General features: G+C 46.7%; 1 protein-coding gene across 5 annotated transcripts in view; it reads left to right on the forward strand.

The window, feature by feature from the left end:
- Positions 1 to 20,667, forward strand: part of LOC143983219 (uncharacterized) — a 52,135-nt gene that overhangs the window by 16,786 nt on the left and 14,682 nt on the right. For 4 of the 5 annotated variants that reach the window (XM_077482662.1, XM_077482665.1, XM_077482661.1 and 1 more), the window contains one exon: positions 14,497 to 14,626. In XM_077482662.1, the coding sequence (XP_077338788.1) occupies positions 14,497 to 14,626 (130 nt within the window). Of the gene's footprint in view, positions 1 to 399; positions 485 to 14,496; positions 14,627 to 20,667 lie in introns of those variants that run through there. The other variant, XM_077482666.1, reaches the window with a different exon arrangement.

Here is a 20,667-nt window from a genome sequence, read left to right on the forward strand (position 1 = left end):
CACAAACACACACTATTATTCAGTATAAACACAATGAACATATGTTACAGTTTGCAGCTAAGGAGCACTCTTATTGAGTGCTTTATAGCAGTATTATAAGTCCAAATGCTGACAGCCATTGGTTCCATCACCAAATGCTGTCATAACCCATCGGTGATGATAAAGCTGGGTGTCAATTTGTATTAATTTATAATACGAGACAAAAATTTTCTAAACCAGCCTTTTAAAACAGCAATTGGGCTTAAAAGAACAATAGATGCTTTTCTTTCAACAAATGGTACACTTGGTTACAGTTTACAAAAGTTACTATATACATATCAGAAATTTATCTCACTGTCTGCCTTTTAAATATACTAAAATACAAATTTTACAGAGTAGGGAATTTATAATAAAACCATTAATGCCATTTTTATTCCAGCCAGTACAAACATGTTTCCGATGATTACGGAGCCAAAGAAAAATACAGTTCTTGCAGTGCTACCAGGTAAGATCCCCTTCTGCACTGATATCTATTACTAAACTGGTCTTGCCTGTGTGAACACTCCTGATAAAAAGCTTCAACACTGAAGGTGTACACCCAGTATTGCCCCTGACCCCCCTATCTGTTGTGTCTTATTTTTATTTTTTTTTGTATGTTTTGTATTTTGGCAGTAATTGCCTGTTAAATATAATACACATTTACATGTATTTCGGTATCAATATTGTAAAATATCTTAATATCTTAAAATATAACTTGCATTAGCTGCCTACTAAATTAAAAAAAAATGTGCTGATAATATAATAATTGTCCATCAACTCTTCCTTTATTTCATCAAAAGTAGAACATGAAGTACAGTATTTAGTTTCAAAATATTCAACTTACACATTTCATCTAAACTCAGCCCAAAACAGTGTCTAGACTATTGATACTTATATATTTGTAACAGGCAGTAAAGAACCTTGGAAACAAGCCCTCATTTACCTTTCGAGCTGATTTTAATGTGAAGTTATTTGCTCTCAAAGATCCTAAAAGATCACAGCCAAGACTCTAAAGTTGGTTTTCATCCAATTTTAACAGTGTAAAAACACCTGTTGGTTGTTTACGTTAAAGGTATGGTAGCCTGCCAAGTTCTACGCTTCACAGTGCTTTTAGATACAGAGATTAATAAGCTGTTATTTTAAAAATTCTTTTTCCACTTGAAAAGAATTTGTAAAAAAATGAGTGTGTATGATATGGGCATAGGTTGACTTTAGTCGTAGCTGTACCTAACAAAAGGTGAGTGTATCTTAAATATCTTCTCCACTAGAGACACATATTCTGGAGTGTGTTACATTAGAAATATCGATGGGGGCGGAGTTACAACATGGTGCCAAGTAGCAGCATGTAGCTGGGAGCTCCAGGTGTTCCCCAGAGCGAACATGTTAGGAGAGGTAAAACTCTCCTGGTGAAGCCAGCTTTTACCCCCGGATTTGCATCCCGTTTGTGGCAACTTATTATCCCCCACTGAGTGCCTGCTTACCGCTGGAATTCTGGACCCCTGGCGCTCGAAGATCTCCCCCTGGTCCCTGAGTGGAGAAACTCATAGCATGCCTTCATATGGCTGAGCTGGCGTGAGGAGTAAGGTGGAAAGGGGGCTGGAGGCTGCAGCTGCTTGTCAACAGTGTGAGAGGTGAGGAAGAGAATGTCTGTGAACGGTGAGCGGCGAGAGTAGGATGGCTGGAGGAGATGGTGGGATGTTGACGGTCGGTGGGGGAGTGATCAACGAACGAGTAAGCTCGTGTGACAGTCTGTTCCGGGACACCTCACGAAGACCACTGAAGGCTACCCTGAAGGCTATCGAGGTGCTCTCAGAAAAGGGGGGGGTCCATAAGGAGTAGTGAGAGCGGTGCCCCTCAAAGATAATGTGGAGGATCATGTAGGTGAGAAAGATAGATTGTGTCATCTAAACTCTTTAGAATAGTGGGATCAGCTATCCTGTAGGATCGAAGGATTGAAGATCGCGAGGGAACAGGTAGTGAATATACGGCAGCAGGGATTAAAGTTGGCAAAAAAGAAAACACATGCAAAGTATAACTCAGGCAAACAGCTGGTGAGGCTATATTTAACTCTTTACTACTTGAGGGAACATATACACTAAATCTGTCTCCCGGGATAACTACTATAAAAGACTTAAAAAACACATGTAGGTGAAGTACCAATAGTGTTTATTATAATAAGTGACAAGAAAGTGAAAACACTAGCACTACCAACCACAAACAAGTAATATATACAATAAATGGGAAATACCAGAGTTGTAAACAAAAACCAGGCCCGAGGTCATACACAAGGGAATCAGTAGATGGGTAAGGATGGGGAACCAGCAGGAGAGGGAGAGGACGGATGGATGAGCTGCAGAGCAGGGATCCTAATGTAACAGGAGACAAGAGGGACAGGTCCAGGATGGGCTCAGGTCAGGTCAGATGCAGGCTCAAGGTCAGAGTACAGGCACCACGGTCAGGGCACATGGAGAGAGCGATACCAAGGCAAGCATGTGAGGGCTTGTCGGGTATTTATAAGACTGCCAGTGATTAACCACTTGCTTACTGGGCACTTAAACCCCCCTCAGTCCCAGACCAATTTTCAGCTTTCAGCGCTGATGCACTTTGAGTGACAATTGCGCGGTCATACAACACTGTACCCAAATGAAATTTTTATCATTTTTTTCCTACAAATAGAGCTTTCTTTTGGTGGTATTTAGTTACAGCTCGGAGTTTTATTTTTTGCTAAACAAACAAAAAAAGATGCAAAAAAAAAAAAAATAAAAATCATGTTTTAATAGTTTGTTATAAAATTTTGCAAACGGGTCATTTTTCTCCTTCATTGAAGTGCGCTGATTAGGCGGCACTGATAGGCTGCATTGGTGGGCACTGATGGGCTGCATTGGTGGGCACTGATGGGCTGCATTGGTGGGCACTGATAGGCTGCACTGGTGGGCACTGATAGGCATAGTTAAGGCGGCACTAATAGGCACAGATAAGGCGGCACCGATGGGCACAGATAAGGCGGCACTGATGGGCAAAGATGGGCACAGATAAGATGGCACGGATGGGTGGCACGGATAAGTGGCACGGATGGGTGGCACGGATGGGCACTGATAGGTACCACAGATAGATGGGACTGATGGGCACTGATAGGTGGCACTGATAGGTGGCTCTGATAGGTGGCACTGCTGGGCACTGATGGGCGGCACTGCTGGGCACTGATGGGCGGCACTGCTGGGCACTGATGGGCGGCACTGGGGTGCAGCACCTGAGGCAGATTTTGGGTGGCACTGTGGGTGGCACTGCTGGGTGGCACTGTGGGCACTGCTGGGTGGCACTGTGGGCACTGCTGGGTGGCACTGTGGGCACTATGGGCACTGCTGGGTGGCACTGACAGGGGGGCACTTACTTTATTCAGGATGGCACTGCGGGTGGCAGGTGGGCACTGGCAGGGGGCAGGTGTCCTTTTAAATTGCTGGCCGTGATCGGGACTGATGTCCCGAACACGGCCGCCGGCGATCGGCTTTTTTTTTTTCTCCTCGCGCTGTCAGCGCGAGGAGGAATACTAGCCGATTACCGGCTCCGTTTTATCACATGATCAGCTGTCATTGGCTGACAGCTGATCACGTGATAAGGGGTCGGGATCGACCCCTTACACGGATCGGTGATCAGGCGAGTCTCACGGACTCGCCGATCACAGAGCGCGCCGCGCGCGCCCCTCAGGGGGCGCGCAGGCCGCTCGTAACCGGGACTACGTCAATAGACGTAGTCCCGAAAATGTGGGTCCGCGCTATTGCCGTCATTTTGCAATAGCGCGGGTCCCAAGTGGTTAACCTCACATAACAGTTGAACGCAGAAGGTGCTGTCTGCTCCACACTGCCGGAGTACACCCGCTGGTGGACACCAGTACTACAGCCCAAGGATCCAACAGTGCCACCAGGTGGTAAGTCCTCTTATTACAGGCCCAGAGTATTAAAAGACACCTGCTGGTGGACACTGGTACTGCAATACAAGAGACCAACAGCACCACCAACAGGTGGACCTTTTCATGACAATCTGTCTGCCTGTATTCCTACCTGTGCATTCATCTGCATTTTTTTTATTACCTGTATGATCTAATGAGGAAGAAAATGAGGAAGAATAATTACTAATCAATAAGGACTGTTTTTGTCTATGGCTGAGGAAGCAGAAAGAAAAGACAATCTATAGTTCATAGGAGGTTTGTTTCACCTGCTTTTGCCTGCTTCAGCTTGCCTGGGCTTATAAGTTTGCATCTGTGGGCTGTTTGTTCCCCCCCCTTTATTTTTTTAACCTGTTTGCATATATTTCTCCGCTTTTACTTGTACAATCGCATACCCGCAAAGCTGCTTACTACTCATCTATATAACTCTCTATTACTTGAGGAGATAAATGCAATAAGATTGGTGCTTTGATATAACAAGTATAAGCCATTTACGAAATATTTGAACATATATGCTCATATTGTTTATTTGGTCTATACTGGCTCGCTCTTATATAGTCTAAGGTGTTTATCTGGGTACCTATACAACTATAAACCAGTAAGCCAGTCAGCTAGCCAAATGTCTGCGTTAGCATAAATTGTGAAGATAGGTTTGAGTATATTAGTGCATGGAATGATTGTACATCTGCATTATTTTCTACGTATCTAGCTGAAAATCCCTCGGTATAGTCTTTTCCTGTGGCAAGTGCTAGGTGGATCAGTAGGGGACTATACTGTAGGGGTTGAACAAATAGAGCAGAATAGAGCAAAAACAATTTGATAGGAGGGAATAATGGGGAGGAAAGGAGTTAAAACCAACCAAGCAGAAAGAGGGAACTCTAATTCTATAAAGACATACATGGTCAGAGGCGGCTCTCTAATTAGGCAAATTAGGCGATTGCCTAAGGCCCCGCAGTCTCAAGGGCCTCGCAATCGACTAATTTGCCTGTGATCAATGCGGTGGCAGCAAGTGCGGGGAGCGGGACAGTAGAGTCCTCTAGGTGGCGCAGTGGCTGGATGACAGACGGCATGAGGGCGGCATATCCATGTGGGACCCTCACCTGAGCTTCTCTCTTGTGCCGCTCACCAGACCTCTCCTCCGCACCTGCCTCCTATTTGGTTCTGGAGTGGGGGGGGGGTGTTGCTGAAAAACCACCCAGCTGGATAGTCCCACCATGAGTGTGAAGAGGGAGGAACTCTTATGCTGCCGACCAGAGGAAAGGTGAGTGCCCATGCCGTGCAGCCTTCCCTGTGTGCCTGAATAGGAGGAGCGGTGGGGAGACTGCACATAGATAGTGGAATTGATTTTTCCATATTACTCCATACAGCTGCTGAATGTCTGCAGGGAGGAGAGGTGATCATTCAGCGGTTGCATGGAGGAATATGAAAAAATCAATTCCACTATCTATGTGCAGTCTCTCCACCACTCCTATCTAACTTTTTCTGCATCCCCCGTACTCTCTGGCCCCTCCTTGTACTCTCTGGCCCCGCCCCTCTGTGTGCTCCCTGGCTCCGCCCCTCCGTGCGCTCCCTGGCCCTGCCCCTCCTGCTCTCCAGCCCCTCCGTGTGCTCACTGGCTGCACCCCTCCTGCTCTCCAGCCCCTCCTTGTGCTCCCTGGCTCCGCCCCTTCTTGTACTCCCTTTCTCCACGCATCCTGCTCTTCAGCCCCTCCCTTTGCTCCCTGGCTCCGCCCCTCCTGCTCTCCAGCCCCTCCTTGTGCTCACTGGCTCCGCCCCTTCTTGTGCTCCCTTTCTCCACGCCTCCTGCTCTTCAGCCCCTCCCTTTGCTCCCTGGCTCCTCCCCTCCTGCTCTCCAGCCCATTCTTGTCCTCCCTGGCTCCACCCCCATTTCGCCAGCACCCCCTGCTCTCCAATTCTTTCTGCCTCCCCTCTCAAGCTCCCCCCCAGCACTCTTCACCCCCCACCCTTAGCACTATCTGGCCCCCAGCACTCTCCACCCTACACCCCCTGCGGCTCTCTCTGGCCCCCAGCACTCTCCACCCCACACCCCCTAGCTCTCTCTTGCCCCCAGCACTCTCCACCTTCCACCCCTAGCACTCTCCACCTTCCACCCCCAGCACTCTCCACCCTCCACCCCCAGCACTCTCCACCCTCCACCCCCAGCACTCTCCACCCTCCACCCCCAGCACTCTCCGGCCCCCACCCCCCAGCACTCTCTGGCCCCCAGCACTCTCCCCCCCACCCCCAGTACTCCCCACCCCCACCCCCCAGCACTAGCCGCCCCCCACCCCCCAGCAATCTCTGGTCCCCACCCCCCAGCACTCTCTGGCCCCCAGCACTCTCTGCCCCCACCCCCAGTAATCTCTGGCCCCCACCCCCAGCACTCTCTGGCCCCCAGCACTCTCCGCCCCCACCCCCACCCCCCAGTACTCTCTGGCCCCCAGCACTCCCCGCCCCCCACCCCAGCAATCTCTGGCCCCCACCCCCCAGCACTCTCTGGCCCCCAGCACTCTCTGGCCCCCCAGCACTCTCTGCCCCCACCCCAGTACTCTCTGCCCCCCACCCCCCAGTACTCTCTGGCCCCCAGCACTCTCCGCCCCCCACCCCCGAGCATTCTCTGGCCCCCAGCACTCTCCGCCCCCCACCCTGAGCATTCTCTGGCCCCCAGCACTCTCCACCCCCCACCCCGAGCATTTTCTGGCCCCCAGCACTCTCTGCCCCCCAGCATTCTCTGGCCCCCAGCACCCTCCAGCCCCCACCCCCCAGCACTCTCCAGTCCCCACCCCCCAGCACTCTCCGGTCCCCACCCCCTAGCACTCTACAGCTTCTCCCTGCTCTTTGTCCCCCAGGGGCTACAGACAGGGACAGATCTCTAGATCTCTCTCACCCCCTTTCCCTCACCCCCTCTTTCTCACTTCCCCCTCTCTCTCTTACCCCCTCTCTCCCCCTCTTTCTCTTACCCCCCTCTCCCTCCCCCTCTCTCACCACACTCCTCTCTCTTACCCCTTCCCACAACTCTCTCTCTCTCCCTTACCCCTTCCCACCCTTCTCTCTCTCCCTTCCCCCTTCCCACCCCTCTCTCTCTCTCCCTTCTCTCCCTCCCTTCCCTCCCTTCTCTCCCTTCCCTCCCTTCTCTCCCTTCTCTCCCTTCCTCGCTCTCTCCCTTCCCTCGCTCTCTCCCCTCCCTCGCTCTCTCCCCTCCCTCGCTCTCTCCCCTCCCCCGCTCTCTCCCCTCCTTTTCTCCCTTCCCTCCCTCTCTCCCTTCCCTCTATCCCCCCTTCCCTCCCTTCTCTCCTTCCCACTCTCCCTTCCTTCCCTCCCTCTCTCCTCTCTCTCCCTCCCTCCCCCTCACCCCCTTTCCCTCACCCCCTCTTTCTCACTTCCCCCTCTCTCTCTTACCCCCCTCTCCCTCCCCCTCTCTCACCACACTCCTCTCTCTTACCCCTTCCCACAACTCTCTCTCTCTCCCTTACCCCTTCCCACCCTTCTCTCTCTCCCTTCCCCCTTCCCATCCCTCTCTCTCTCCCTTCTCTCCCTTCTCTCCCTTCCCTCCCTTCCCTCGCTCTCTCCCTTCCCTCGCTCTCTCCCCTCCCTCGCTCTCTCCCCTCCCCCGCTCTCTCCCCTCCTTCTCTCCCTTCCCTCCCTCTCTCCCTTCCCTCTATCCCCCCTTCCCTTCCCTCCCTTCTCTCCTTCCCACTCTCCCTTCCTTCCCTCCCTTCTCTCCTTCCCACTCTCCCTTCCTTCCTCCCTCTCTCCTCTCTCTCCCTCCCTCCCCCTCCCTCCCCTTCCCTTCTCTTCTCCCTTGCTTCCCTCTCTATCTACCTTCCCTCCCTCTCTCCCCTTCCTTCCCTCCCTCTCTCCCCTTCCTTCCCTCCCTCTCTCCCCTTCCTTCCCTCCCTCTCTCCCCTCCCTTCCCTCTCTCTCCTCTCCCTTCCTTCCCTCTCTCTCTCCCTTCTTTACCTCCCTCTCTCCCCTCCCTTCCTTCTTTACCTCCCTCTCCCCTCCCTTCCTTCCTTGCCTCTCTCTGTCCCCCCTTCCCTTCCTTCCCTCTCTCTGTCCCTTCCCTTCCGTCCCTCTATCTCCCTTCCCTTCCTTCCTTCCTTCCTTCCTTCTCTCTCTCTCCCTTCCTTCCCTCTCTCCCTCCCCCCCTTCCTTCCCTCCTTCCTTCCTTCTCTCTCTCTCCCTTCCTTCCCTCTCTCCCTCCCCCCCTTCCTTCCCTCTCTCCCTCCCCCTCCCTTCCTTCCCTCTCTCCCTCCCCCCCTTCCTTCCCTCTCTCCCTCCCCCTCCCTTCCTCTCTCCCTCCCCCCTCCCTTCCTTTCTCCTCCCTTCCTCTCTCCTCCCTTCCCTCTCTACCTTCCCTCTTCCCCCTCTCTCCCCCTTTTGCCCACCCTTTCTCTCCTCCCCCTTTCTCTCCTCCCTCTCTCTCCCCCTCCCCTCCTCTCCTCTTTCCACCACTCTCTCCCCCTTTTGTGCACCCTTTATCTACCCCTCTCTCACCCCCTCTCACTCACAATGTCTTGCTCCCCTCCCCCTCTCTCTCTTTCCCACCCCCTATCTCTCACAATCTCTCTCTTCCCCTCCCCTCTCTCTCTCCTCTCCTCTCTGTCTCCCTTCCCTACTCTTGCTCCCCCTGCACTGTGCTGGGATCCCTCCGCTCTACTTCCTCTGCGGATATGGAATGGCTCAGTGACATCTCCTCCCAATTCTCCCAAGACACAGGAAATTCTTAGAGGGGTTGCCACCTTGGTGGGCCCCAGATGTTTTAATGGCTGCATATGTCTGATGGGTGAGGAGGGTGCCCTGGAAGTGGTGCAGATGAACTTTTTGCTAGACCTGTGCATCTTTTTGCAGCCATTTTTTTTGCTTGAATTTTTTTCCCATTATGGCCGTGATTGGGGCCTCATGTGTAAGTTTTGCCTAAGGCCTCACAAATCCTAGAGCCGCCTCTGTACATGGTATAGGATAAAACGGCTCAAAGAACGGAACAGATAGTTGAGACTATTGAGGAAATAACCCTCGTGTCAGAGGGGCAGATGGACAAAACTGATCTGTGAGAAGAGGGAGATCTGCAGAAGGATCAAACACAACAGAGAATGGAAAAAGAATCAGATAGCTTGCAAGCACATCCTACAAAGCAAGATATGGTAGAGATGATGTCTCATTTAGAGTACAAGATTAAAGGAGAATTGAATTCCACAAGAAAGGATATACAGAATGTATTACAAAGGGTAGTCGAATCTGAAGCTCATTTAGATGATCATAACAAAGTGATTATGGAGCTACAGGGGAGAGTAGAACTAGATTGGTTGGAAATGAGGAACATCCGATACAGGCTCGAAGACCAAGAAAATTGGAATAGACGAAACAACTTAAGATTTCAAAGCCTGTCAGAGTCTGTGAAAAATAGTGATTTAGAAAAAAAGGTCAGCGAGGTGTTTAATAAAATATTGAAAAAAGAGACATCATACCCTATATGCTTTGAAAGAGTACACAGAATACAAAAAATAATTACGTCATCAACAGACACCGCGAGAGATGTAATGGCAAGATTCCCCCACTATGAAATAAACCAACAAGTCTCATATGACATGAGAAGTGCTGCACCAATTGAATTCAATGGAGTTGAAATATTGATCTTTACAGACCTATCACAAGAGACTTTAGCTTGAAGAAGGGCATTGAAACCCTTGATAATTCAGCTACAGGAGAAAAATATCTCCTAAAGATGGGGCTTTTACGCTTGTTTAATTGCGAATAACCAAGGAATTTCACTTACATTGCCTTTCCCAGAAGATTTGAAAGAATTTTGCAGCAAACTAGATTTGCCACTGGTCAACTTGGAAAACTGAAAAAAAAAAAACCCTAGAATGGGGAAAGTTAAAGGATCAGTCATAGAATAAAGTATAGAGCCCTAATAATAGAAACAAAATGGGTGGCAACATTTAAGCAATGCAGCATGTGATTAGGGGGGTAAGGGTCAGTAAGGAAGGGAGATTCGCTCAGGGGTACATTGGGGTTTGGCGATGCCTGTCTGTGCCCTCAGAACCATTTTCCGCTAGGGAATGAGGACTGGGGGCCCATGCGGGAATATAAAACCCCCCAAGGGAGGCCCTGTCGTGCTGGGTGCCTATAATCTAGGCGACAGTCCAGAGGGTTATTTCATTGATATTCAATGTAGAGGTTGGGAGGGAGGAGGGGGGAATGGTATAAGGAAGTCTGAATGGGGTAAAAAAGATGGGGGGGGGGGTTGTGTTGGTGGGTTTTGTTTTGTTTTTTGTTGTTAGTTAAATGGATCATCCTAAAGAAACGGGAAGAATTACATTTTTCTCTTATGGTTAATAACCTCTTGATGCTTTTTAATTCGTATATCTGAAAGAGGATGCCCTTAAAGATAATTACCTATAACGTGAGAGGTTTAAACAGCCCTAATAAAAGTTATCAAATAATGCAGGTGTCACGATCTGGAGTCAGGCTCAGAGACCAGTAGCTATAGCAGCAGAGCAGGTATTCACACAGGTCACCCTGGCTGATGGCACGGGTTCACCTGAGGTGCGGGGTCTAAGCACTAACCGGTATTCACCAGAGCTCCCAAAGGTGGAGATGGGCTTGGCTGCGTGTTAGTGCCAGGTCGCGGTCCTCAGGATAGCCCCACCAGGAGGTGAGCAAGCCGGGGTTCAGTAGAGGATGAACAGGTAAGGATCAAACTAGAGCGTGGTCAGTAAGCAAGCCAAAAAGGTCGGTAACGAGTTGTTGCAGATTGGGATCAGGCAGAAGCGTAGTCGTGGAACAAGCCAAGGGTCGATAACAAGCAGTAGTAAATATAAGCGGCAGCAGCGAAGACGGGAACGAGATACAGGCTGGAGATGGCACAATATTCTGGCAAGGAGGAAGTGCAGAGACATGGCTTATATAGGAAGTTCATGGGAGGAGCAAAGGGTTCAAGGTTCAAGGCAAACAAGATTCAAGACAAGATCACTAAAGGAGCTGTCCAAGGAACTGTCCAAGGAACTGTCCAGCATTCCAGGTGGCTCAGCAAGCAGAGTCACTGCCAGACACACCAGAGGTCCCAGGTTCAAGCCCAGGTCCTAACAGCAGGACTGAAAAGTTTGATATCAAACATTGTTTTTTTGCAGGAGACTCATCTTAAGTGGTCTTCTAGGGTTGGATTGAGCTCAAGGGGTTTTCCAGTTTGGTTCCATGGTTACTCTCCTAATAAGAGATTCAAAGGAATAGCAATAGGTTTTGACAGGAATACACCATTTATTTTAAAAGCGGTGGAGTCTGACTCAGAAGGAAGGTACCTATTTATAAAGGGATCCATTTTTAATAAACAGTACACATTTGCTAATATCTGCTGCCCCAATATTCAGCCTTGTCTTTTTTTAAGAAAGATATTGAACAAGTTAGAAAATATTAAGGACGGCAAAGTATTATGGCTGGAGACTTTAATTTTGTGTTGGATCTGGCCCTGGATACTCAACCTATCTCCTTGCGGAAAAACCTAAAAGCTGTCAAGCAAAACTTATATCAGCAGCAATTAATAGAGGTGTGGAGAATTATGCATCCTAGGGGGAGGGACTTTACTTATTATTCTCAAGTTCATTCTCGAGAACTGATTATGTCTTCCTAGATTAACAGCTTTTAGAAGGCCTATTAAAGGCGGAGGTGAAATCGATCACTCTCTCAGACCATGCCCCGGTACTAGTAAGCTTGGGTTTAGAGGATATACCGGAAAGGCAGAGGTCCTGGAGGGTGGATGAATCACTTTTACATGATCATGATGTTTTGGAAGATTTGGAAAAACATTTGAACTTATCTTTTAAGGATAATAACATAGAGAATATTGCGCCAACTATTCTGTGGGAGACTCATAAAGTATTCATGAGAGGGAGATTAATAGCAGAGGGGGCCAAGAGAAAAAAAATCTGGACCGCACAAAAAAAGTTCCTTATACAAGAGATCCAGGAGTTGGAACAGACACATAAAAGGACAAGGGATAATAAAGTAATGATAGAGTTAGCAGGAAAGAGGGAGGCATCAAGGGATTTATTGGAACAGGACATCAAAAGAGTGTTTATTAGAACAGCTAAAAGGCAGTATGCTTTTGGTAGGGCAACTACTGGCAGAGGTGATATAAACCTAGAAGGAACCTGAATTTTATTCAGAAAATGAAAGCTAGAAAAGGAGAGATGAAACAATCTACTAGGGATATTAGTAAAATCTTTATGGAATACTATCAAGCACTTTATAAAGTAAATGATATCCAAAAACCGGATGAGGCTCAAAACAGAAGAAATAAAATAGAACAGTATTTACGGACTATAAAGCTACCTGTTTTATTGGTTGAGGACTCAAGCGGGTTGGACAGAGACATTTCTAAGGAAGAAATAGAGCAGGCAATTAAAAAAAGTAAGGTTGGGAAGAGCCCCGGCCAAGATGGGTACACATCATTATATTTTAAAAAGTTTATGGGAATTCTGACTCCTTATTTTCATGTATACATGAATTACATTGGGGCGGGCTTAAAGATACGTGAAGAAGCCTTGGGAGCCTATATAACACTCTTAGTAAAGGAAGGGAAGGATCCAACACTCTGCTCCAGCTTTAGGCCAATATCCCTTATTAATGAAGATATGATAATTTACGTGAGGATATTGGCTGAGAGCCTGAAGCTATATATGCTAGAATGTATAGAAAAGGATCAAGCAGGGTTTGTCCCTGGGAGAGAAACAAGGGAAAATATTCTAAAAACAATTCTTTTAATGCATGAAGCAAAAAAAGCAAGAAACCCGTTCTTTTTTTATCAATAGATGCCGAAAAGGCTTTTGGAAGACTAGATTGGGACTTCATGCTTGGGACACTGCATAAATTTGGCATAGGACCACGTATGCTTAGGTGGATAGAGGTTTTGTACTCTAAACCCACGGCCCAAATTCAGGTAAATGGAACTTTATCAGAATCCTTTAGGCTCTATAATGGTACACGTCGGGGCTGCCTACTCTCCCCTTTACTTTTTGTGTTTTCTTTGGAACCCTTTTTAACTTCTATAAGAGCCAACTATGAAATTAAAGGTATATAAACTGCAGGGCAAGAATATAAGATATCCGCTTTCGTAGATGATATTATGTTCTATATAACATATCCCTCACAAACACTCCCAAGATCTTGGGAGAATTGAGTAGCTATGGGGCTGTTTCGAACTTAAGGATTCATTTGGAGAAAACAGAGATATTAAATATTTCTGTTTCCCCAACTGAAGGTAGGCTCCTCAGAGCTCTTTTTCCCTTTGTGTAAAAAAGAAAGGGATTAAAATATATGGGACTATACCTGGCAGTATCAACAACAGACTTATACCAAGATAATTATGTTCCCTTATGGAATAAAATTAAACAAGATTTGAAAGGGTACCCTGCACATAGACTATCATGGTTTGGCAGGATAAAGGTGATTAAGATGATGATTCTTCCAAAAGCTTTGTACATATTCCAAAGTCTTCCGATGAATATCCCTGGAGCATACTTTATAAAATAAATAAAATTCTTAGATTGATTCTGCTGAAATTTGTATGGAATAATAGAGGCAATCGTATTGCCTATAAAATGATGAGTAGACCAAGAGAGAAGGGGGGCGTGTTCCTTCCAGATTTTGGAAACTATCATGAGGCAGCAGTATTATGGAGGATCTTGGACTGGGTCCACGGTTTACTGTGTAAAAAGTGGGCGTCCTTAGAGGAAAGTGTGAGTAAAGCTGCTCTGGGCCACATTATTCGGATTCCAAGGCAATATAGAGTTCTTGGGAGAAACAGCACCAATTACTATAGAAACATTTAGAGTATGTGATAAACTACTTTAGAGTATATCATGGAAGCATAATAGTCCTCTGACCCTGCTGACAGACAATTACTTTAACTTTTTCCTGTCGGGGAAAAATAATAAGCAATATTTAAAATGGACCCTATCGAACCAGTTGAGGCTTAAAGATGTTTTAGAGGGGAACACCTTATGTTCACTAATGGAGCTGCGAGAGAGGTACGGTACAACTCTATGGGATGTGTGGAGATATAGACAGCTCCACCATTTTGTGGAGTCTCTCCCAAAACCTCCCCACATGGCTTCCAGGTTAAACTCATGGGAAAGCTTGGTTGATCAAGGGGGAATAAACAGACCTAACTATAGTTTATACCTAAAGGAATTCTCATTCACAACTTAAAGCTGTAGGTTTTGATTACATATGATATGGCTATAATTTAGGCCAGGTAAGGCCGACATGCATAAGCTGATGTTTTTTTAATTTAATTATGATGACCTGCTATTTGATGAAGTAAAGGCAGTAACGTGAGAACTAAATTGCACTATGGGTTGTGCTTCTGCTGTTCACCATACTACACAGCAGGACATGTATTGACAGTTCAAATAGAGTGTCTATGGTTTTGCTCTTGCTCCTTCTAAATAATAGTGATTATTTTAATGAAGATATTTCCCATGGTATCAAATTGGATTCATGTTATAATTTTCATTTTTTTTAAACATGTTAAGGTTCAGACATTGATCTCAATTGTTCTGCTGATCTTGGAGATATGATTGAAGGAATATTTACACAAATTTTCTGGATTATTAATGGAAATTTCACAGACTGTTATGATAAAGTCAATGAAAGCAACGTTATGTAAGTACTTCTGTCAATTAGCCTTTTTGGTACTAGGTGTAAAGGCGTAGGGTGGGAATAGTGTCTCTTTGAACCTCCCCAGCCTTCCTTGTTTGGTTATAACATCTGATCATATTATGCCTCATTTCCACTGAGCGGATCGGTTTGGTTTGGTATGGTACTCTATTTTAAGTGTTTCCATTATGAAAGCGGCCCATACCACACCATTCAGGGTCCTTCTTCAGATGTGGGGCCATAGAAAATATTACGGTACTGTTAGCGTGGAGTTACTGACATCACACAATACATTCCACTGATTGGCGGACAGAAAAAATTTCAATACTGACGTCAAAGGCATTTTTTCTAACCCCGTATGGCCCCTGGTGGTCTGACTTACAGTGGAAACGCTCTCCTGAATAGATCAGACCATTCTAACACTTCCAAACTGTACCAACGCCCAAACCGTTCCACTCAGTGGAAACAAGGCAATAGTGTGGTACTAAGCCTAGCCTGTCATTATAGAGGAAGGGGGAAGGGATGAGACAGTTGGCCTAAAGGAGAAAGAAGCATACATTGAATGCAGCTTACTACAGTTTATTTTTATGTTTCTGCTGCCCTGGCCAGTTTATCTTATGTTACATATCCTGTCTATATGGGCGAGACAAAAGGTTTAGAGCTAATATGACTGGTATTGCCCCTTAAAAACAACTCTGTTCAGCAAAAGGCTTGGCTTTGTGCACATCTGTACAGTGTAATACGGTCAGAATACCCATGCTACTTTTGAAATAATAATGTACACATACAGTATATTATATTGATTTTAGATGTTCTACCTTAAAGGGAAAACCTATACAAAGAGAAATATGTAGATTATTCCTGTATTGTACTGCCCAATGCCTATTCCAGGAACTATAGCTATTAAGTGTTTCTTCTGCCTATAGCAGCCACTGTTCTTTTAAAGTGGTTGTAAACCTCACATGTAAAATGAACAAAGCACTATACACTATAAAGTGTACCAACCTGACTCCAAAGCACGGAGTCTGGTCCCTCTCTGATTTCTCCTCTCTCTGCTGTCTGCATGACTCACTCCTAATGGATTAAGCCGACACCTCAGCCTCCTGGAAGATGGCCTTCCCCACCATCCAGCACACAGCAGATGACTCATACCCTCAGATCTCTCTTTCTTTGAGCCTGTGAAGAGGATGTGTGTCACTTTTCCCCAGCCAGCTCTCAGATTACACTCAGCTCTGTGCTCTAGCTCTGCAATGTGTGTGACGCAAGATCCCTGCTCCCTGGCAAAGGAGGAAAAAAAGCGGAGCTTCTCTTTTTCCATTCCAAAATGTTCCATTTTAAAAGGTATGCAGGCTTATTGGTACTTGGTTGCCCCCAGGCCTTAGTACACTATGTTACAGTACATGGCCACATAACACTGAGACTGGGAGAAGATAACAAAAGAGAGTACTTCTAGTTTAATGGCAGAAAAAGCAGAGCCTGTGGAACAGCTGGAGAGCATCTGTGTGTAAGTCCAAGGTCTGGGCAGGCTGCAGACAATCATAATAAAGTAAACGATTCCAAGTTCAGGGCTGGCACTGGAAAAGTGTCATTCAAAAGACAGTTCCAAGATCAGGGGGTTATAAGATAGCCATAGTCCAGTAAACATTTTGAGGTCAAGACAGGTGACAATTTAAAAGAATAGCCAGTAATCTGAGCAGGGGGCAGCAATGTGGAATCCAAGAAGTAAACAGGGTAGGAACCAACAGGGATACAGGTGGGAATCCAGAAAGCAGGAACAAAAAAGGCACAAGAGTAGTGCAGCCAATCAGTGGAGGGCAGCTAGAGGGGTGTGTGGCCGAAGGCCAATGCGAATGAGGAGGAAGGCTAGGTACAGTAAATGGAGCAACTCTCTGCCTTGCAATGAGTACAATCAGTACAGACCTTCTGCCCCAGCCAGTTGGCACAGAGTAAATGTTTTCCTCATTGTCCGGGATTGAGGACACAAACACCATTGAGAGTGGCTGGACAGAGGTGGTGGAGGTAGGACCATGCAACTGACACTCCTAACAGTCTCATAGGTGCCTCTTATGAAAATGCCAATTGATCAAATTATGCTAATCTCATGGTTTCATTACTTTCAGAGCCACTGACTTGGAACATTTATGCTAATAAGGAGTTCTAACTTTTCTTTGGCATCTGAGCATTCTTAGGGGAGAGCATTTTGGCTTCAATAGACTTTAAAGGGAGCACCTGAAAAACACACGAAAATTGTATGCATTTTTCACACATTTTCTTGCATAGTAACCAGCTTTCCATTGGGTAAAAGGGAAAAAGAAAAATGCTAGAAAAGTCTGAAACACATACCAAAATGAGAAAAAACACCTGCACAAACACAAAAAAAAAAAAAGAACTGAAAAATTAACAAAAATGTTCAGCTTCAATGTGAATGGAATCGAATGCCACGTACACACGTATGTCCGATGAAATCAATCCGTCGGATATTACGATCGTGTGTGGGCTCCAGAGGACTTTTTTCTTCAAAAGCTCAGATGGACCTAGAAATAGAACATGTTTCAAATCTGTCCGACTGAATCGAATTTCTATCGGGAAAACCGTTCGTCTGTGTGCTAGTCCGGTGGACCAAAAACGACGCATGCTCTGAAGCAAGTACAAGACGGAAGTGCTCGGTGAAGTAAAACTAGCGTTCATATTGAAGCTAGCACATGCCTCACGCTGCTAATTATATGATCTTTTAATACAGTGCATTCTTATTTAGAATGCTAGAAGAATGAAGTTGTTTTGCTGCTCATATTAACAGAGTTCTCACAAACTTCTTTCTTCATTATTTATCCTCATCTCATGACTAATATTCTAGTTTTTAAAAGCCCGATCTCCATCGATATTTATTTTACAATTACTTATTTTCTAGTGATCTCCATATAATTAGATTTTTTCAAGTTACCACAACATTATTATCTTGTATTTTTTCTTAACCTTAAGGAGGTTGGTGTCCCTTGTTAATTTGACAGAGGGGGTTATTTACGAAAGGCAAATTCATTTTGCACTACAAATGCAAACTACAAGTGCAAAGTGCACTTGAAATTGCACTGAAAGTGCACTTGGAAATACAGTCGCTGTGGATCCGAGGGGGACATGCAAGGAATATAAAAAACAGCATTTTAGCTTGCACATGATTGGATGATAAAATCAGTAGAGCTTCCCCTCATTTCAGATCCCCCCCTCAGATTTAGAGCGACTGCAGTTCCAAGTGCACTTGCAGTACAATTTCAAGTGCACTTTGCACTTGTAGTTTACAATTTATCACAAACATACTGTCCTTTTTGAATAAAAAAACATAGGAAAGTATTTAGTGAAAATAAAATATCCATTTATTTTGGTTAACAAAATAAAGAGGAAGGCAACACTGGAGAAACTTTTGGAATTTGTGAAGCCTTTTGGCCCCCAGGGCACACATCAAGTCAGTGGAAAACAAAATTGGGATCTTGAGGAGTCCATATAATTGGGAGCACAATCTGGTCCAGGAATCCTAGAGATCAGGACAATCAGCAGATGACATATCTGTCCCCAGGCTGTGGTACTACCACAGCCTGTCTTCTGTCAGACGAGATTGAACCCAGGCCATCACTTTCTTCTCTTCGCTGCAACCTTCCCTCCACACTTCCCTGCAGCCTTCCTCCTGGTGGTGAACTTGTGGCAGGAGGAGGAGGAGGAGGGGCTAGCTCATATATATGGCTGTTATATATATATGGCTCATATATATATGGCTGTTTTCAGTAAGCTGGCCCCTCAACCCCTTCTGAAGGGCCTCAGCAAAAATTCCCTCACAGAGGAGGCATTTGCCCTTCTCCAATTCTGCCAACCTGGTGGCCAGATAGCAGCCATAGGCCTCTTCAGCATTGGGGGAGCCCTCTGGGACTGGCTGGCTTCCCGAATGAGGAAAAGTGTTGCCTCCTCTGTCATTGTCGCCTTCCTGGGCCTTTTGGTGGTAATGCGGAGGGGAGCCACCTGTGATTGTGTGAGGCTCCTACTGGGCCCAGCGACCTCCTGGCTGCCACTGGGCACATGCTCCTCCTGCCTGCCACTGGTCATGGCCCCCTCCTGGCTGCCACTGGGCACAGCATCCTCCTGACACTTTCTAGACCCTCCTCCTGGCTGAGCTCATCCTGTGTATAAAAAAGGGACATAGTTTTAGTTTTTGCTTCATCAATCACACACAATTTTCAGCTCATGACTTGCAAATTGAATGTTAATAAATAGAAAAGGCTATCATTCTGACCCCAGCATTTTTCAAGCTGGTCACCAACATTTTTGGCCACTACTATCTAGTGATATATATACATATCATTTTTGGTATAAAATCATTGATTTGTAAGCAATTATAACATCTTAGTTAACATCATTAATATTAGGACAATCAATATTTCTAAAAACGAATATACCTGGCTCCAGCTGGGTGCATCTGCTTCCTCAAGGATGGAAGGGCCTTGTTGTTCCTGGGAAGCCTCTGCTGGGGTGGAGGGAAGGCTGCAGGGAAGGGTTGAAAGAGATTCTCTCGCTTCAGTCTGGTCGTCCAGAAACCGCAGTTTGTGGAGGTACCACAGCTTGGGGACATTATCTGACGCTGCTACTGATCTGAGGGAAGCCTGGATCTTCTTGTTTGCTTCAGGGACCCTAGTCTTGACAAATTCCAGAAGTGTCTCCAGTGTTGCCTTCCTTGCTTGCTTATTATAATACAAACTGTGTTTGACCTCCCAAAGATTCCTCATCTCCCTATACTTGTCAATAAAAATGCTCAAAAAATCATGCTCTTTAACCACTTGCCGACCGCCGCACGACGATATACGTCGGCAGAATGGCACGGGCAGGCATATGGGCGTATATATAAGTCCCTGCCTGCCCGCGGGTGGGGGGCCCGATCGGGCCCCCCCCCGGTGCCTGCGGCGGTCGGCATTCCTTCGAGAGCGATCCGGGATGAGGGGGCGGCCATTCATTCATGGCCACCCCCTCGCGATCGCTCTCGACGAATGGAAATCCCCCGTGACATCACTTCCTCTCCTGTAATGTAAACACAGGAGAGGAAGTGATGTATTCTCTCCTCTGTGTCGGTATTTTTCGTTCCGACACGGAGGAGAGCGGATCGGTGAGTTGCACCAACACTCTACACACACAGTAGAACATGCCAGGCACACTCACACCCCCCCTTTACCCCCCGATCACCCCCCCAATTACCCCTGCCCCCCAGTCACAGTGACACCAATGTCATTTTTTTTTTTATTTTTTTTTTTTTTTTGCATTGGTGTCATTTGTGACTGTAATAACTGTTAGGGCAGTTAGAGTTAGCCCCCTTTAGTTCTAATGTACCCCCCTAACCCCCCAATAAAGGTTTAACCCCGTGATCACCCCCCGTCGCCAGTGTCACTAAGGCTGGGTTCACATTGCAGCGGTTTATGAGAACGAATGTGATTCGCACCGCACTGCAGTGCAAATCACATCCGATCTCTGTGCGATTCGAGTTCAGCCATTCGCCGCACCCGCCGCAAATTCGCACGGGACCCTTTTTTTGGCCCGCAGCAGAATCGGATCGCATGGGTGTTCACACCATGCGATCCGAGTTTGCAGATCGCACTGCGATATGCGAACTGATCTGGGGGTGTCAGTAACATTTCACTGACACTCCCAGCAGTTCGCATAGGGCAGTGTGAACTGCCGCCGGGAGGCATGCGATGCGGGAACCCGCCGCGGATTCGCGGCGTTTCCGCATCGCTCCAGTGTGAACCCAGCCTAATAAGCGATCATTTTTCTGATCGCCGTATTAGTGTCACAGGTGACGCTAGTTAGGCAGGTAGGTATTTAGGTTCGCCGCAGCTTTTTATAGCGCCAGGGACCCCCATATACTACCGCATAAAGCCCCCTGATTGCCCCCTAGTTAACCCTTTCACCTGTGATCACCATATAACTGTTACAGGTGACGCTGGTTGGTTAGTTATTTTTTTATAGTTTCAGGGCACCCGCCATTTATTACCTAATAAAGGTTTAACCCCCTGATC

This window comes from Lithobates pipiens, unplaced genomic scaffold (assembly GCF_037356315.1).
Source record: "Lithobates pipiens isolate NorthernLeopardFrog02 unplaced genomic scaffold, aLitPip1_a1.2 Scaffold_16, whole genome shotgun sequence".
In the NCBI taxonomy this organism is placed as follows: Eukaryota; Metazoa; Chordata; class Amphibia; order Anura; family Ranidae; genus Lithobates; species Lithobates pipiens.